Here is a 12460-nt window from a genome sequence, read left to right as displayed (position 1 = left end):
TGTGTATATAAATGAATGAATACATCTGTGTGTATAAATGAATAAATACATGTGTGAGTACATATAAGTGTGTGTTTATATATATATATATATGTTTATAAATGAATACATGTGTGTATATATATATATAAAATAGTATCATTAAATAATGCTGTCAGATAAATGAAGTACACAGTAATAGCCAAGGTTATATTCAATATTCTGCACTTACACCAGCTGAGATGATAAAACACCAGTAATACAATCTCAAGACTCTTCGATATGGCTTTCAGCGTTCGTCAGTCATATTGACAAAGAAGCACTATTATATTGTATATTATGCAGCGTTTATAAGGACGGTATTTTGCTTGTCAGATTCAGATTTCGCGCGCGTCTATGACGCTATCACGTAGAGCTACGTCGATCCTTGCGTAATGCGGAAGTGGGCGTGGTTAAATCTAAACTGGGTTGGAATAACGATAGTAAGTAAGTAAGTAAGTAAAAGTTTATTTCTAAAGCACCCCTCCCAGCACGAATGCACAGAGTGCTGTACAAAATATAGCAGTCAAAACAATTAGGCCAATATGGCACTAAGGCATAATAATAACAAAGCATAACATGACAGGAAAATAGAATAAAAACTTAAAAACAATATACAAACATGAAACCAAGTGCAAGAGGACCAGTGATCGACAGTGACAGGACAGTGACGTGATGAACGGCCTAAGACTGCTCAAACGCCTGCTTAAATAAGTGCGTCTTTAGGTGTCCCTTGAACAGGTTGAGGGTAGACGCGGCGGGCGAGCACGTTCATGAACTGTTAGCGCCGGAACCTCGCAACGGCTGCGGAGCAAATTTGCACCGCATTTGGGCATAAGATGAGGTTTGAGTCTGCGTGATCTGCGTGTAGGGAGGGGCAGCAGCCATATCATTAGCTAGAAATAGCTATATCTGATGGATTTGGACATAAACGCGAGTGAAGTATAACCGGACGCGAGAGAGAGAGAGAGAGAGAGATCAGCACCTGCAGCTCTGCCCGCTGTGAGGGACCGGTGAGCGGAGCAAAACACACATTTAGACGTTACCTAACACATTTAGCTATGGCACTGTCGTATACATTGAATTATTCCATTTGATAATATGTAATCAACTTAGGCATCCCTACCAACAAAACAAAAAAAATTAATACAAATATTAAAAACTCATATTCAAATACCTGAATAATTATTCGAATACCTGAATAATTTGGAATATTCTAATATTCGATTAATCGTTCCCATCCCTAGTTAGCACACGTGAAGTTTGAGCACTTTTTGACCATTTTCATAGGAGTTATAGCAATATCGTGTGTTACGGCGAGGGATGCGTTGCCATGGCAACAACTTTTGAGGAAAGCTCACTAATGGCACATAGATATGTTGAAGGCTGGACCATTAACCATTATCCGAAGTCTGCTGCTCTGAGCATGTCAGTTGGAGTTATGACATCATCGTGTTCCATGACACATGTGTTTATATTTGAGCTAAAGACGTGTCTTGAGATCTTAGGTTTCCATGGTGATGTGCAGTAATCAGTGAGAGGAGGGCATTTGCATTGTTCTGAATGAGAGATAAACCTCTTATATGTGAACGTTCTGTTGAAGAACCGTAACAGATATCGGTGAAATTTCAACGCGTGAAGCATCTGAAGGAAGTTGACCATCTGAAGTGTGCTTTTTGTGTACTTTCGGGTTAATAATGTGGCCTTTTTGGCAGATTAACTAAAGGTGTGCGGCTAATGCTTTGAGTAAAGATCAGCTTGAATTTACAATGGGGTTTAATGGAGACATGTTGAAAGTTTTTGTCACTTCATGCCCTCAAAAGGCATTTTGTTTAATTTGTTTTCAAGCTACAAGATGTTTTCCTACATTTGTCATGACAACTTATGTATCAGGAGTGTAGGGTTTGGGAATTATGGCAGGTTTAAAAAAAAATATTAAGGCGAATTTCAAGCTGTCCTCCACTCTAGCTTTGAGATCACACGACTTAATGAGCTGCTCAATACACACTAATGTTAAAATCTGAAGAAGGCCTCTTTACCAAGGTCTGAACAATGTTTAATATTTCTAAAAGTATGAATCAGATTTAAAAGTTGTTTAACATGAATAATGTCAGAAAGATGTGTAACATTTTAAAGTTGGAATGAGGTTTCTGAGTGAAAGTATGAAGGAACAGTTAGCAGTTGAAGCGTATGAAGATTTTTCAAGTCTGAAGAGTTTCTCCATTGACTTCAATGTTAAAAATGTGATGGATTATGGGATGTATCTCTGGAATTATGAAAGTTATGAATGAGAAAAAGTAATAGCCATCGATTCCCGACCGAGCTGAACGTTTTGACGTTTTGAACGGAGTTTCTGCGATGTGGAATGTGGGAGAAGAAGAGGCGCAAAATAACCCGGCGGAATAATCGATAAAGAATTTCGTGCGTCGGAATGCTGTATTCAGAATTTCCACTAAATAAGCATATTGTAACAATGCACGTTATATGTTGATGTTTTATTAGTTCATGGGATTTGTTTTGTGCTGGGAAAGTTTAGTTTAGTTCTGCAGCATTTTGTTGTTGCTCCTATTATTGATTTAGTCATGTTGGTGACAGAACTTTGGCATTCTTTGAGATTTCAGTAAGTGGGTTTTTTTTTCAATTTGGTTTCTATCCAATTGTTCATGTTTCAAAGACTTTCCACTTGCTGCCATGACATCAGACGCTGCTTTTGAATATTTACTTTTTCATTTAACTGTTTTTTTCATTTACTGCTTTTGTCAGTTTACTTCACTGTGTCTGATAGACTAATCTCAACAAACATTCTCATGTTACATTTACTCTCTTTAAGTGATAAGAATTCTTAAACTAAAACACGGCTGCCCAAGCAACCTTTAAACATGAGATATCACAAAATGTTCTTATTTCAGCAATACAATCTTCTCTTTCACTCAGTATGCATGTTCTTCTAAGTTCAAATGTTGGAGTTTTGGGACAAATATTAAAGTATTCTTAATATATCCCTAAATCCTGACTATCATGGTGAAGCAGGTGGCTTATTAACTGCTGTCTTAGCAAACAGTTGTGACATTTCGGCGACTCTCAGTGCGACCCCAGGATCGTGCTGAGGAGTCAGGATACCTTGGGTGTGTGCGAGTCACAGCAGGCCGCACTAATCACATTACATTTAGCCGTGACAAAGACAAGGCCATGTACAACTGAGATAGAAGGATTAAACCAATTTAATAAGTATGGATTACCCTTCAGTACAGTAATGAACTTGATGAGTGTTGTGTCGAGAAATATAGCAGTGGGGGAGAACGAGAAGATGATAGGAAGAGGATGATCGTTTTATTTTGAAGGCATGGGCAGAACTTCCTCTCTTCTGTAATTCATTTATTGATTGTAAATTGTGTACCCGACAGAATTGTTTTTGTTCATTAGCACAGATTTTATGACCTTTACTTTGAGCAATAGAAGTTATATTTAAACTAATGACCTTTCCCTCGAAGCAGTATTTTAATGATGTAGCTGATCTGATGGCTCTTTATTCGGCTGGCTATATTCAACTCAATTATCCCATCAATTTTTATGAGCTCATAACCTGTTTCACATGTGAGATGTCAATCAGCAAAGTAATTAGTAATTACAGCTGTCAGGTTAGTTTAATGTAGTAAATGGAAAAAAAGTATTCTGTCATAATTACGATTGCAAAATACCTTGTGTTGTCTTTTGGATACCGTTCTATAATGTGTTTCACTCATTTGTGCATGTTTAATGATCAAACATTTACCAATTTTGCTTTAATAATAATAGTAATAATAATAATAATAACTTGGATTTATATAGCGCCTTTCATAATACCCAAGGTCGCTTTACAAGGAAGAACAGGAGTATAAACAAACATAACAAACATAACAAACCAAAAGGCAGTCAGACGAACAGTTTAGACAGACAAAACAACAAATAGATTTGGGGCCAAAGTCCTTGGCAGACAGATGGGACTTGAGGGCCCTTTTGAAGGCGTCAAGTGTGGGGATGTTGTGGATCTCCGCAGGGAGAGCGTTCCAGAGAGTGGGGGCTGCCATACTGAAGGCTCTATCCCCGAAGGTTCACAGGTTGGTGCGGGGGGCCAGAGTATGAAGACCGCAGGCTCCGGGGTAGGGCATGTGGGAAGAACAGCGAGCCAGCTAGCAGCTAGCACCATTAGCCTGGTAGAAACCGGACCTCGAACCTCAGCAGCGGTGATGGAAAACTCCCCAGTTGAGATGGTAGGACTGAGGGAGGGTTTGTGGATAGTCCTGGGAGCGTGGCAGAGAGGAGCCCAGTCAAGGTATTCCAGAGCGGGGATTCCAGGGATAGGAGAGCACGACTGTGAGCTCGTTTTGCTAATGGCAGGACGGCAGAGGCTAGGAGCTAAACTGCAGCCAAACATAATCCGCTGAGCAACGGAGATGGCAGAAACACAAAACCAGAGCAGAACAATCTTTTTGCTGTGTATGTGAAAAAGTTTGACGGCAGGAATAAGCGTTGGCAAGAAGAGCGGCGAAAAAAACGCCAGCGTCCCCTCTAGCCAACAAACAAAGTGAGCAGGAATCAGGAGGTTTTGAAAGAAAGCTTTAAACTTAAAGGGCCCGTGTCATGCTTTTCCGGTTATTACCCGTCCCCTTGTGTGTTATGAAGGTTTTTATGCATGTAAACGGTCTGCAGAGTCAAAAACCCTCAAAATACACCCTGAAGCGAGTAATGCTCTAGCAGTCTATGCTGCCCCAAAACGCCTCGTTGGAGATTTCTGATTTTCCATTGTTTACTTCCTGGGTACTGTGACATGGGAATACCCAGAGGCCACACCCTCTGCCAGCATTTCACGAAACAAAGCTTCACAAACCTTTCAGCGATTCATGCCGGATATGTACAGTGTAGGGCACTGAAGAACGATGCTGTTCCTACTTTGTTTGGACCAAACAAGGTATCCTACCACGACTGTTTGAATGTGTAAACGTTTTTCGGGCTGCTAAGTTGGGATCGCGGAGAAATGCTCTCCGCAGACCCATTCTCACAGCATTATAAACCTTTTTCTTACTCAATATCAAGCCACACTTATTGTTTTTATTTCGGCAGTGAGTGTTTGTGTGCTCAGGATGAGTTTCGCTTGTTCTCGCTGTATCGCCGACCCGGAAGCCTGTCCGCTCCTCGCAGCAACGAGCCTCGCAACTTCCCGACCAATCAGAGCACACTGGGCTCACAGGGAGGGGGGGGGGGGGGCAGTAGCTCCAACAAGCCGTTTAGGACAGAGAGTGAATACCGTTGAATACACATACAGAGATGCTGTATGAGAAACCAATGTGAGTTTGGAAAATTGCACTGTATAAATTAGGGGTGTAACGGTACACGTACCCGTACCGAAATTATTCGGTACGGGCCCTTCGGTTCGGTACACGTGTGTACCGAAGTGTACCGAACGAATATAACGTTAAACGTAAAAAATTGAGAACGTGAACAACTTTTTGGAAGTAATCTCAGGTGCTGCGTCGCAGCATTCAGAGTAATTTGCTCACATTGGGTTCAACGCGTCATAGAGCGACCAAGTCATTTCATTGGACGAGAGGCATACTATGAGAGCTGGTCAGAGGGATGCGTTCATATGTAGTCAGTCATTTGAGGAACTGTCGAAATGGCGAACGCAGATAAAGTTGAGCTCGAAAATCCTCCAGCATCATTGAAGTCTCCTATTTGGGAACATTTTGATTTTGCAGTTACGTACAAGGATGAAGGACAAAGACAGGTGGACCGAACCAAAGCTGTTTGTCGGCATTGTTCAACTAAAATAGGTTACGCGGCTGGCAATACATCAAACTTGCACACTTATTTGAAAAGGCATAACCCGAACGTGAATATCACCGGTACCAAAAGAAAAAAGACTGAAATGCAAATCCAACTCCCACTAGCATTTAAGCCTCCACCACTCGCAAAAAGTTCAGACCGGGCCAAAGCTATTACAAACGCCAAATATCCTTATGTTGTCATGTTAGCAAAGCGCTACCTGGATGTATCTGCTACCTCTGTAATTAACGAGAGGGTGTTCTCCACAGCAGGAGACATTGTTAGTGCCAGCAGATCTGCCCTTTCGGCATGCAATGTGGACAAGTTAATTTTTCTTTAATAAAACATGAAAATACAATGACAAGCAAGTCATAATGTCAAACTGGCTGCTTAGGTACTAGTACAGTACAGTTCAAATACAGATTATTTCAGTTCATCGAAATGCTGCACCTTAATATTTATTTTATTATATTTTGTATTTATTGGAGTGAATATTCACAGTTTAATAATAATAAAAAACCCAAAACTAATAGTTTATGTTTTGTGAGTACTAGTACAGTACAGTTCAAATACAGATTATTTCAGTTCATCGAAATGCTGCACCTTAATGTTTATTTTATTATATTTTGTATTTATTTGAGTGAATACATTGTTCACAGTTTAATAATAATTAAAAAAAACCCAAACAATGTTTTGTGTTTTGTGATAATTTGTTCTGCTGTACCGAAAACGTACCGAACCGAACCGTGACCTAAAAACCGAGGTACGTACAGTACCGAACCGAAATGTTTGTGAACCGTTACACCCCTAGTATAAATCTATTTTAGTATACCTCAACAATGGAATTAGGATCAGTAGAAATGGACATGACATGGGAACTTTAAGCATTAATAATAATCTCTGAATTGAGGCAAATTTACTATTTCAGTCCTCATAAAGAGCTTGTATTTTATTCATTAAAACATCTCTCATTAACTTCCTGCAGAGGTTATGTCTGATAAATGCTGAATGTTCTAGTAGTTATGAGGAAGTCTGCACAGTCAATCGAGTATTCTCCTCAGGAATGCTGTGAATAAATGAGGAGGAGAGAGTGTGCTTTAGTCGAGCCCCTTCTGGACTTTTTAATGTGTCCATTAGAAAAGTCCAGAAATTGCATTGTGTAGTTCTGCACCCTGAATGCCGCTAATAGACTGAAAAATTGAGGTGCCATTCTGTCATGCCTATGGATAGAATTACTTTAACATTTCTGTCAGGCGGGAACCTTTTCCCCTGGCATTCATGCCTTAAAAAAAAATCCACTGTGTTGTTCTTTCACATACCAGAGGCTGCATATAGAAACCGCTATAATACATGACAGCAAAATGTAATTCAAATCATCAATACACATGGCATAATACACATCCTATTAGCAGTCTTGTTGAATAAAGTATTCATTTTCTGATCAAAACAGAACATTAGTATGCAGAGATCATTATGGCAGGTATGAGAATCAATAGTTGGTCTGCAATTGATTTAAGCCGCATATGAACTTGTGATTACCCATGCTGGGACTCATTCCAGTCATATATGTCACATTAGCATAACAAGCAGGAGAAACCTAAGCAGTAACTATTTGCCTTATTGCCAGTTGGGTGTAAAATGTGCAACATTTACTGTAGTACAGTTTATTACTATCGCATAAAACTGTTTTAATACCTGTGTTTCAGCTGATCAGCCTATTCTGCAGTGTGTTGGAGTGTGTAGCAAGAGAGAGGTGACTGGGGGAGGGATGTTGCAAAGGGGAGTAACACCAGGGGGAAGGGGATGGGAGAGCAGCTGAATATCATTAGAGGCATTTCCATTCTCGTCATACTACTGTACCATATTGAATTTTTCTGAAAGGGTGTCTTTTATTGTCCTCTTCATCCTTTGGGCAGATTTGTTTACCAAGGAGCTGCTGATTTCATGTAATGCTAGTGCAACATTATGTTTTAAGTCACTTGCATTTCACAAGGAGAGGGCTTCTAAAGTTGAGGCCCGGAAATAGAGGCAGGGATTGACGACGCAAAAGGCAATTGTAAGGCTTTGAACCTGTTTCTCTGACCTTGATCCTTTACAGATCAAGGTGAAACAATTATGTTTTTCCACCTCCCCTTTTGCCATGTTTTCTTTTCGCAGATGATCCTCTATTTATCAGGGACTGATTGAACAGTTCTTCAGATGGTGGATGCACACGAGGATGGCCATGAAAGTGCAGATTGCTTCCAACAGGTGCAGCATTTAATGCTTGGTGTCCCTAAGTGCCTTGGAAAATAATGATGCACCAGGCACTCAGCTAAAACATCATAAGGACCACTGGCTCTTTGAGGCCATCTCATACATACACATGTACATATGAGCACTCAATTGATCTCTGCCGAGAGGTCAGAGTGCAGATTCAGCTTCAGGAGCTGAAATCATCAGTGTCTTTTTGAAGTATGCTGTAACAAGTTGGGCTTTCACAGGAATTGAACCCTGGCCAACTGATTAAGAAATGTGATTGAAACTAACCAGCAATAGCGACGATGAAATAATCATCAAATTAACTTTACAATTCTGTCACTTGTCTTGCTCATTTTGCATTGAAATGAAAGAAGTAACTATAAAAGATTTCAGGAAATCTAATCTACAAAATTCAAAGTTAAATGGATTTAAATTCAACTATTGTTGAAATTATCTTTGGAAATTATTAATGTAGTATATTTCTTTATATACATCTACAGTATAGCATGTATTTTTGCAATGACTCGAGAGATTTGCCAGAATCCTTTATGTATTTTATTATTTCTGAATGTATTGATTTTCTATATCATTATATTTTCGACTTGGTTGAGAGTGGGTTCTTTTTTGTTGTTAATGGAGAGAAAAAACAAAGTATAATATGACAAAATTTAAACATTTAAAGTACATTTTGGGGTCAAAATACTTGTATGTGCACGGTGTCATCATATAGACAATTACATGAAGAATATCTCCTCATTAGAAAACAATGGTTATCATTAATTGTACGCAATGAATACATGAAATATTGAGGCTTGTGCATGTTCATAGTACTGGATATTTCAATATTTCACCTAAATGCAACGTCGATCCCATCACTTCCGGGTTACGGCACCGGAAACACTTCTCGTTGCAGAAAGGCGGATCCCTCTCGGCCACTTTGCCTTTCGGAACTTCTTTTGAGACTATTTTACCTGCCATTCCTTGGCAGGTCACACTAAATCCAACAAAAATTACTTACTGAAGTATTAAAACGACATTTTATTCAGTCGAGTTCCACGACCGTACTCACCGCGACGACAGGGAGAGTTTCCAGCTACAACGTTAGCTAGCTAACTTTTAACGCACTAGCATATAACTTGACAACTGCCCTGCAGCATAACAGAGAAGGAACAACACCGAAGCACAGGAAGATGGCAGATAAAGACTTGATGTGGGCATTGAAGACCGGGGACATGGATGAAGTGGAATCCAAACTGGTAACGGTAAGACAGCTTTGATCTGAGTGTTTTTCAGTGGATTGTGTGCAACACTTTTCAGGCAAGTGGTTGCTTAGCAAAGGTAACGGACGTCAGTTAGCCCACTGGCTAGCTAGCTAGCTAGCTAACGTGAGCTATAGTTGGGTAATGTTAAGTTAGGTAATACAACATAGACAAGCGCTTGGTCTTGATACTGAGCTAGAATTCGTTTCGAAACATTTTAAGGCTGGTGTAACACTTTTGCATAGACTTAACATAACGTTCCAAGTCTGAACGCCATGTTAGCATTGTTAGCGACACATAGGATATTTTTACCTGGAGAATAGGGAATGGGTCATATGCTATAGCACCAATCACATACATGCAGTCACTAACGATGTATGTAAATGTGCTGTGATGTCTAAATCGGCTAGAAAATGTTGTGTTTTCACTTCCTACAGAAAGCAACCTGTTGGTAAGCTAACAGTTAACCCACAGCAGCATCAAATATAACGTGGAACATATTGAAGAAAGACAATTAACTGCTATGTATATTGCAATGTCAATACATGCGTCATTGGGCCATTTTTATTATTGTCGGTAAAATAGATCCCTTCACATATGATTAGGATGTGCATAAGATTAGCTTATTGCTAGCGAGCTAACTACTACCGGGCCCTTGCATCAGTAGTGACAAGCTAACGTTGGTGGGCGGGGGTATCCGCTGTTGCAAAGGAGTAGAGGGTCCACCACGTTATCGAGAACAATCTGTTTAGAAGATCATTGCCCCCAATAAGTGCCTGTGTGTCCAAACTGATTTCCCTATATATCAGAAACTCCTGCTTCTGTAGTTGGAACACATTTGGTTCTTTAAGATACCCACGTTTACTTTCCACCACCATGGTCCTGCAGCTCTGTGAAGCAGTGTGAGATATAAAGATCTCTGTCTTATTGTGTACTTGTCTCTGCTTGAGCAGACCGTTTTTGCTTTGATAAACAGTCCTACATTAAGTTAATTGTGAATGTTGTCTTAATATGGGTTTGTAGTTAATAACATACAATTACAAATACTAATATCTGTTTTCTTCTGCGGTGTTAACATTTGCAACTTTTCTTTTCAAGTTTCAGAATTTGAGTATGGACTAGGTAGAGAAGTATTGTTTTTTGTGAAATCCCTTGCTTACAAAAATGTGTTTTTAGGTGCCTTTTTAAAGGCGTCAACAGAGACAGATTGTCTATAGGAAATGCCTTTAAGTCGGAAACTGCCGGAACTGACTGCTACAGTACAGCCATGACTGATAAGCGTGGTTAGTGTGGTGAGTGAGCAAGGAAGGGTGGTGGTGTGTATGGTTTTCCTCTTGGCTGTAAGGCTGGCAGTCTGGGGTATAACGGTACCACAACCGGGAAATGAAGGGCGGAGGACGGTGCATGTAATCGTTTGTTTATGAATTTCAGTTTGTGCTTATATCAACATTGAAGGGTTTCATTTCCGGGTAATTTGATGTCCCTTTTAATGCATACCATAGCTTGTTACAGCTCTGAGTTTATGTTTGTTAGCTTGTTAATCTGTTGTCTTTCTCTTTTTCAGGCTGAAGATGTAAACCGGACCCTGGATGGTGGGAGGAGGCCTCTGCACTATGCTGCAGACTTTGGTCAGACGGATGTTGTGGCATACCTAATTTCTAAGGGAGCCGACGTTAATGTAAGAGCCCGAAACAACAGCTCCCATCGCATTAGTTTGCATTCATTTGTGTGTTGTTCATAGTTGCAAATACCACAAATAATAAGTGCCCTCATCTGCTTCCCTTTTATAGCCTAGTTCAAACATACTGATAATGATCACACCAAATCAAGCAGTTACGTAAAAAAGGCTCAAAGTAGTCTGGCTGTTGAGAACAGTTCATCATGTATGTCAGTCATTGTCCATTCTCTCATTCAACAACTGTCTAGGCTCTCACACCTCACATTTACCTTCAGAGGCCCCCTGAGGTCAAGTAGTTTATTCTGGCGTTGTAATAAAAAGGCATTTACCATTCCAACAGTTTTGACATCTGTAATTCCAATGGAGCTCTTTTGTTATTTGCATGGTCTCCTCAGCCTGTTCAGTATTCAGTAGAATTCCATGTGAAAAATACTTACAGAACAGTACACTTTTAGCCTTGGCCGGTAGCTTTGTTTTGAGTGTGAAACCAACTTTGATTAAATACTTTTGAGAACGTTTTTTCCTAGACCTAAATGGTTATTTGAAGATAAGCAGTGTTCTGTAGAGTTGTTAGGATAATTCTTGATGCTTAAAGTACCTACATTAGCTAGGCGAAATTGGATACAACAACTCCACATCATAGCATCCACTGGTCCGGTCTTCACAAACTGTAGGGTTTAATCTTGTAAAAACATAAAGTATGTGCCTTTCCTACCTAGAACAAAATGTTTGTGCATTTCTCTATTTCTCTTGAAAACCAGCGCAGCTTCTGAAACATAGAAGATAAAAATAGTATTGAAGTGCAGTGTGCTCTCATTCAATTTCTGAAAATAACAAGAGACTGTGAGAAGTAAGGCCCTTTTCATAGGAGATATTTTCTTTTACATTTGTGAAAGAGAGAGTGCTTGTGTAGGAGGATTGTGTTTGCGCTCTTGATCTGCTCATACATTACCTTCTCCAAAGAAATGTCTGTCTCCCACTTAAGCCTTTCAACCTGCTTCGTCCACAGGCTCCAGACAAACACGGGCTCACTCCACTGATCTCCGCCTGTTACGAGGGTCACGCCTCCTGTGTCAAGGTTCTGCTAGAAAAGGTTGGTACTGAGATTTATCCTTCACCTGCACACAGAAGTACCCGGGTGTCCTTCACCCCTCAGTGCTTGTTGATGTACCAGAGGCTGTATGAGTGCCGATGAGGTAACTCACTGGACAAAAGGCTCTTTAACACAGCCCTGCGGAGGCTGTGCTGGAATGTTCATAGAGCATGACACAGTATTGTTGCTGTTCACTTGTTTTGTGTCTGTTTTTAGGCAGATTTGTTCATAGGTACACAGCCCTTTGCTCCATCTAAATCTCAGCTCTGGAACTATCTTAGATGCTACAAATAGTCCCATTGTGCCTACACAGTCACAGCTGTAAAAAGAGACAATGAGCCAGGCAAAGCTGACATAAGCTTTAGAAAT

General features: G+C 40.1%; 1 protein-coding gene across 1 annotated transcript; it reads left to right on the top strand.

Annotated features, from left to right (window-relative positions):
• Positions 1-8943: 8943 nt before the first annotated feature.
• Positions 8944-12208, top strand: mtpn (myotrophin). Its single transcript, XM_079655179.1, has 3 exons — positions 8944-9323; positions 10885-10998; positions 12008-12208. Exons 1-3 carry the CDS (start codon positions 9252-9254, stop codon positions 12191-12193), a joined length of 372 nt encoding a protein of 123 aa, XP_079511305.1. The 5' UTR covers positions 8944-9251; the 3' UTR covers positions 12194-12208.
• Positions 12209-12460: the final 252 nt, after the last annotated feature.

The sequence above is a fragment of the Notothenia rossii genome, assembly GCF_949606895.1.
Source record: "Notothenia rossii genome assembly, chromosome: 10".
NCBI classification, from domain to species: Eukaryota; Metazoa; Chordata; class Actinopteri; order Perciformes; family Nototheniidae; genus Notothenia; species Notothenia rossii.
This window is presented reverse-complemented; position numbering and strand designations above follow the sequence as displayed.

What these genes read in the sequence shown, in the direction of transcription:
- mtpn (XM_079655179.1), top strand. Translation starts at nt 9,252, where the DNA reads ATGGCAGATAAAGACTTGATGTGGGCATTGAAGACCGGGGACATGGAT. An exon ending in TGGAATCCAAACTGGTAACG is followed by an intron (nt 9,324 to 10,884) that starts GTAAGACAGCTT and finishes TCTCTTTTTCAG; the next exon opens with GCTGAAGATGTAAACCGGAC. An exon ending in CTAAGGGAGCCGACGTTAAT is followed by an intron (nt 10,999 to 12,007) that starts GTAAGAGCCCGA and finishes CTTCGTCCACAG; the next exon opens with GCTCCAGACAAACACGGGCT.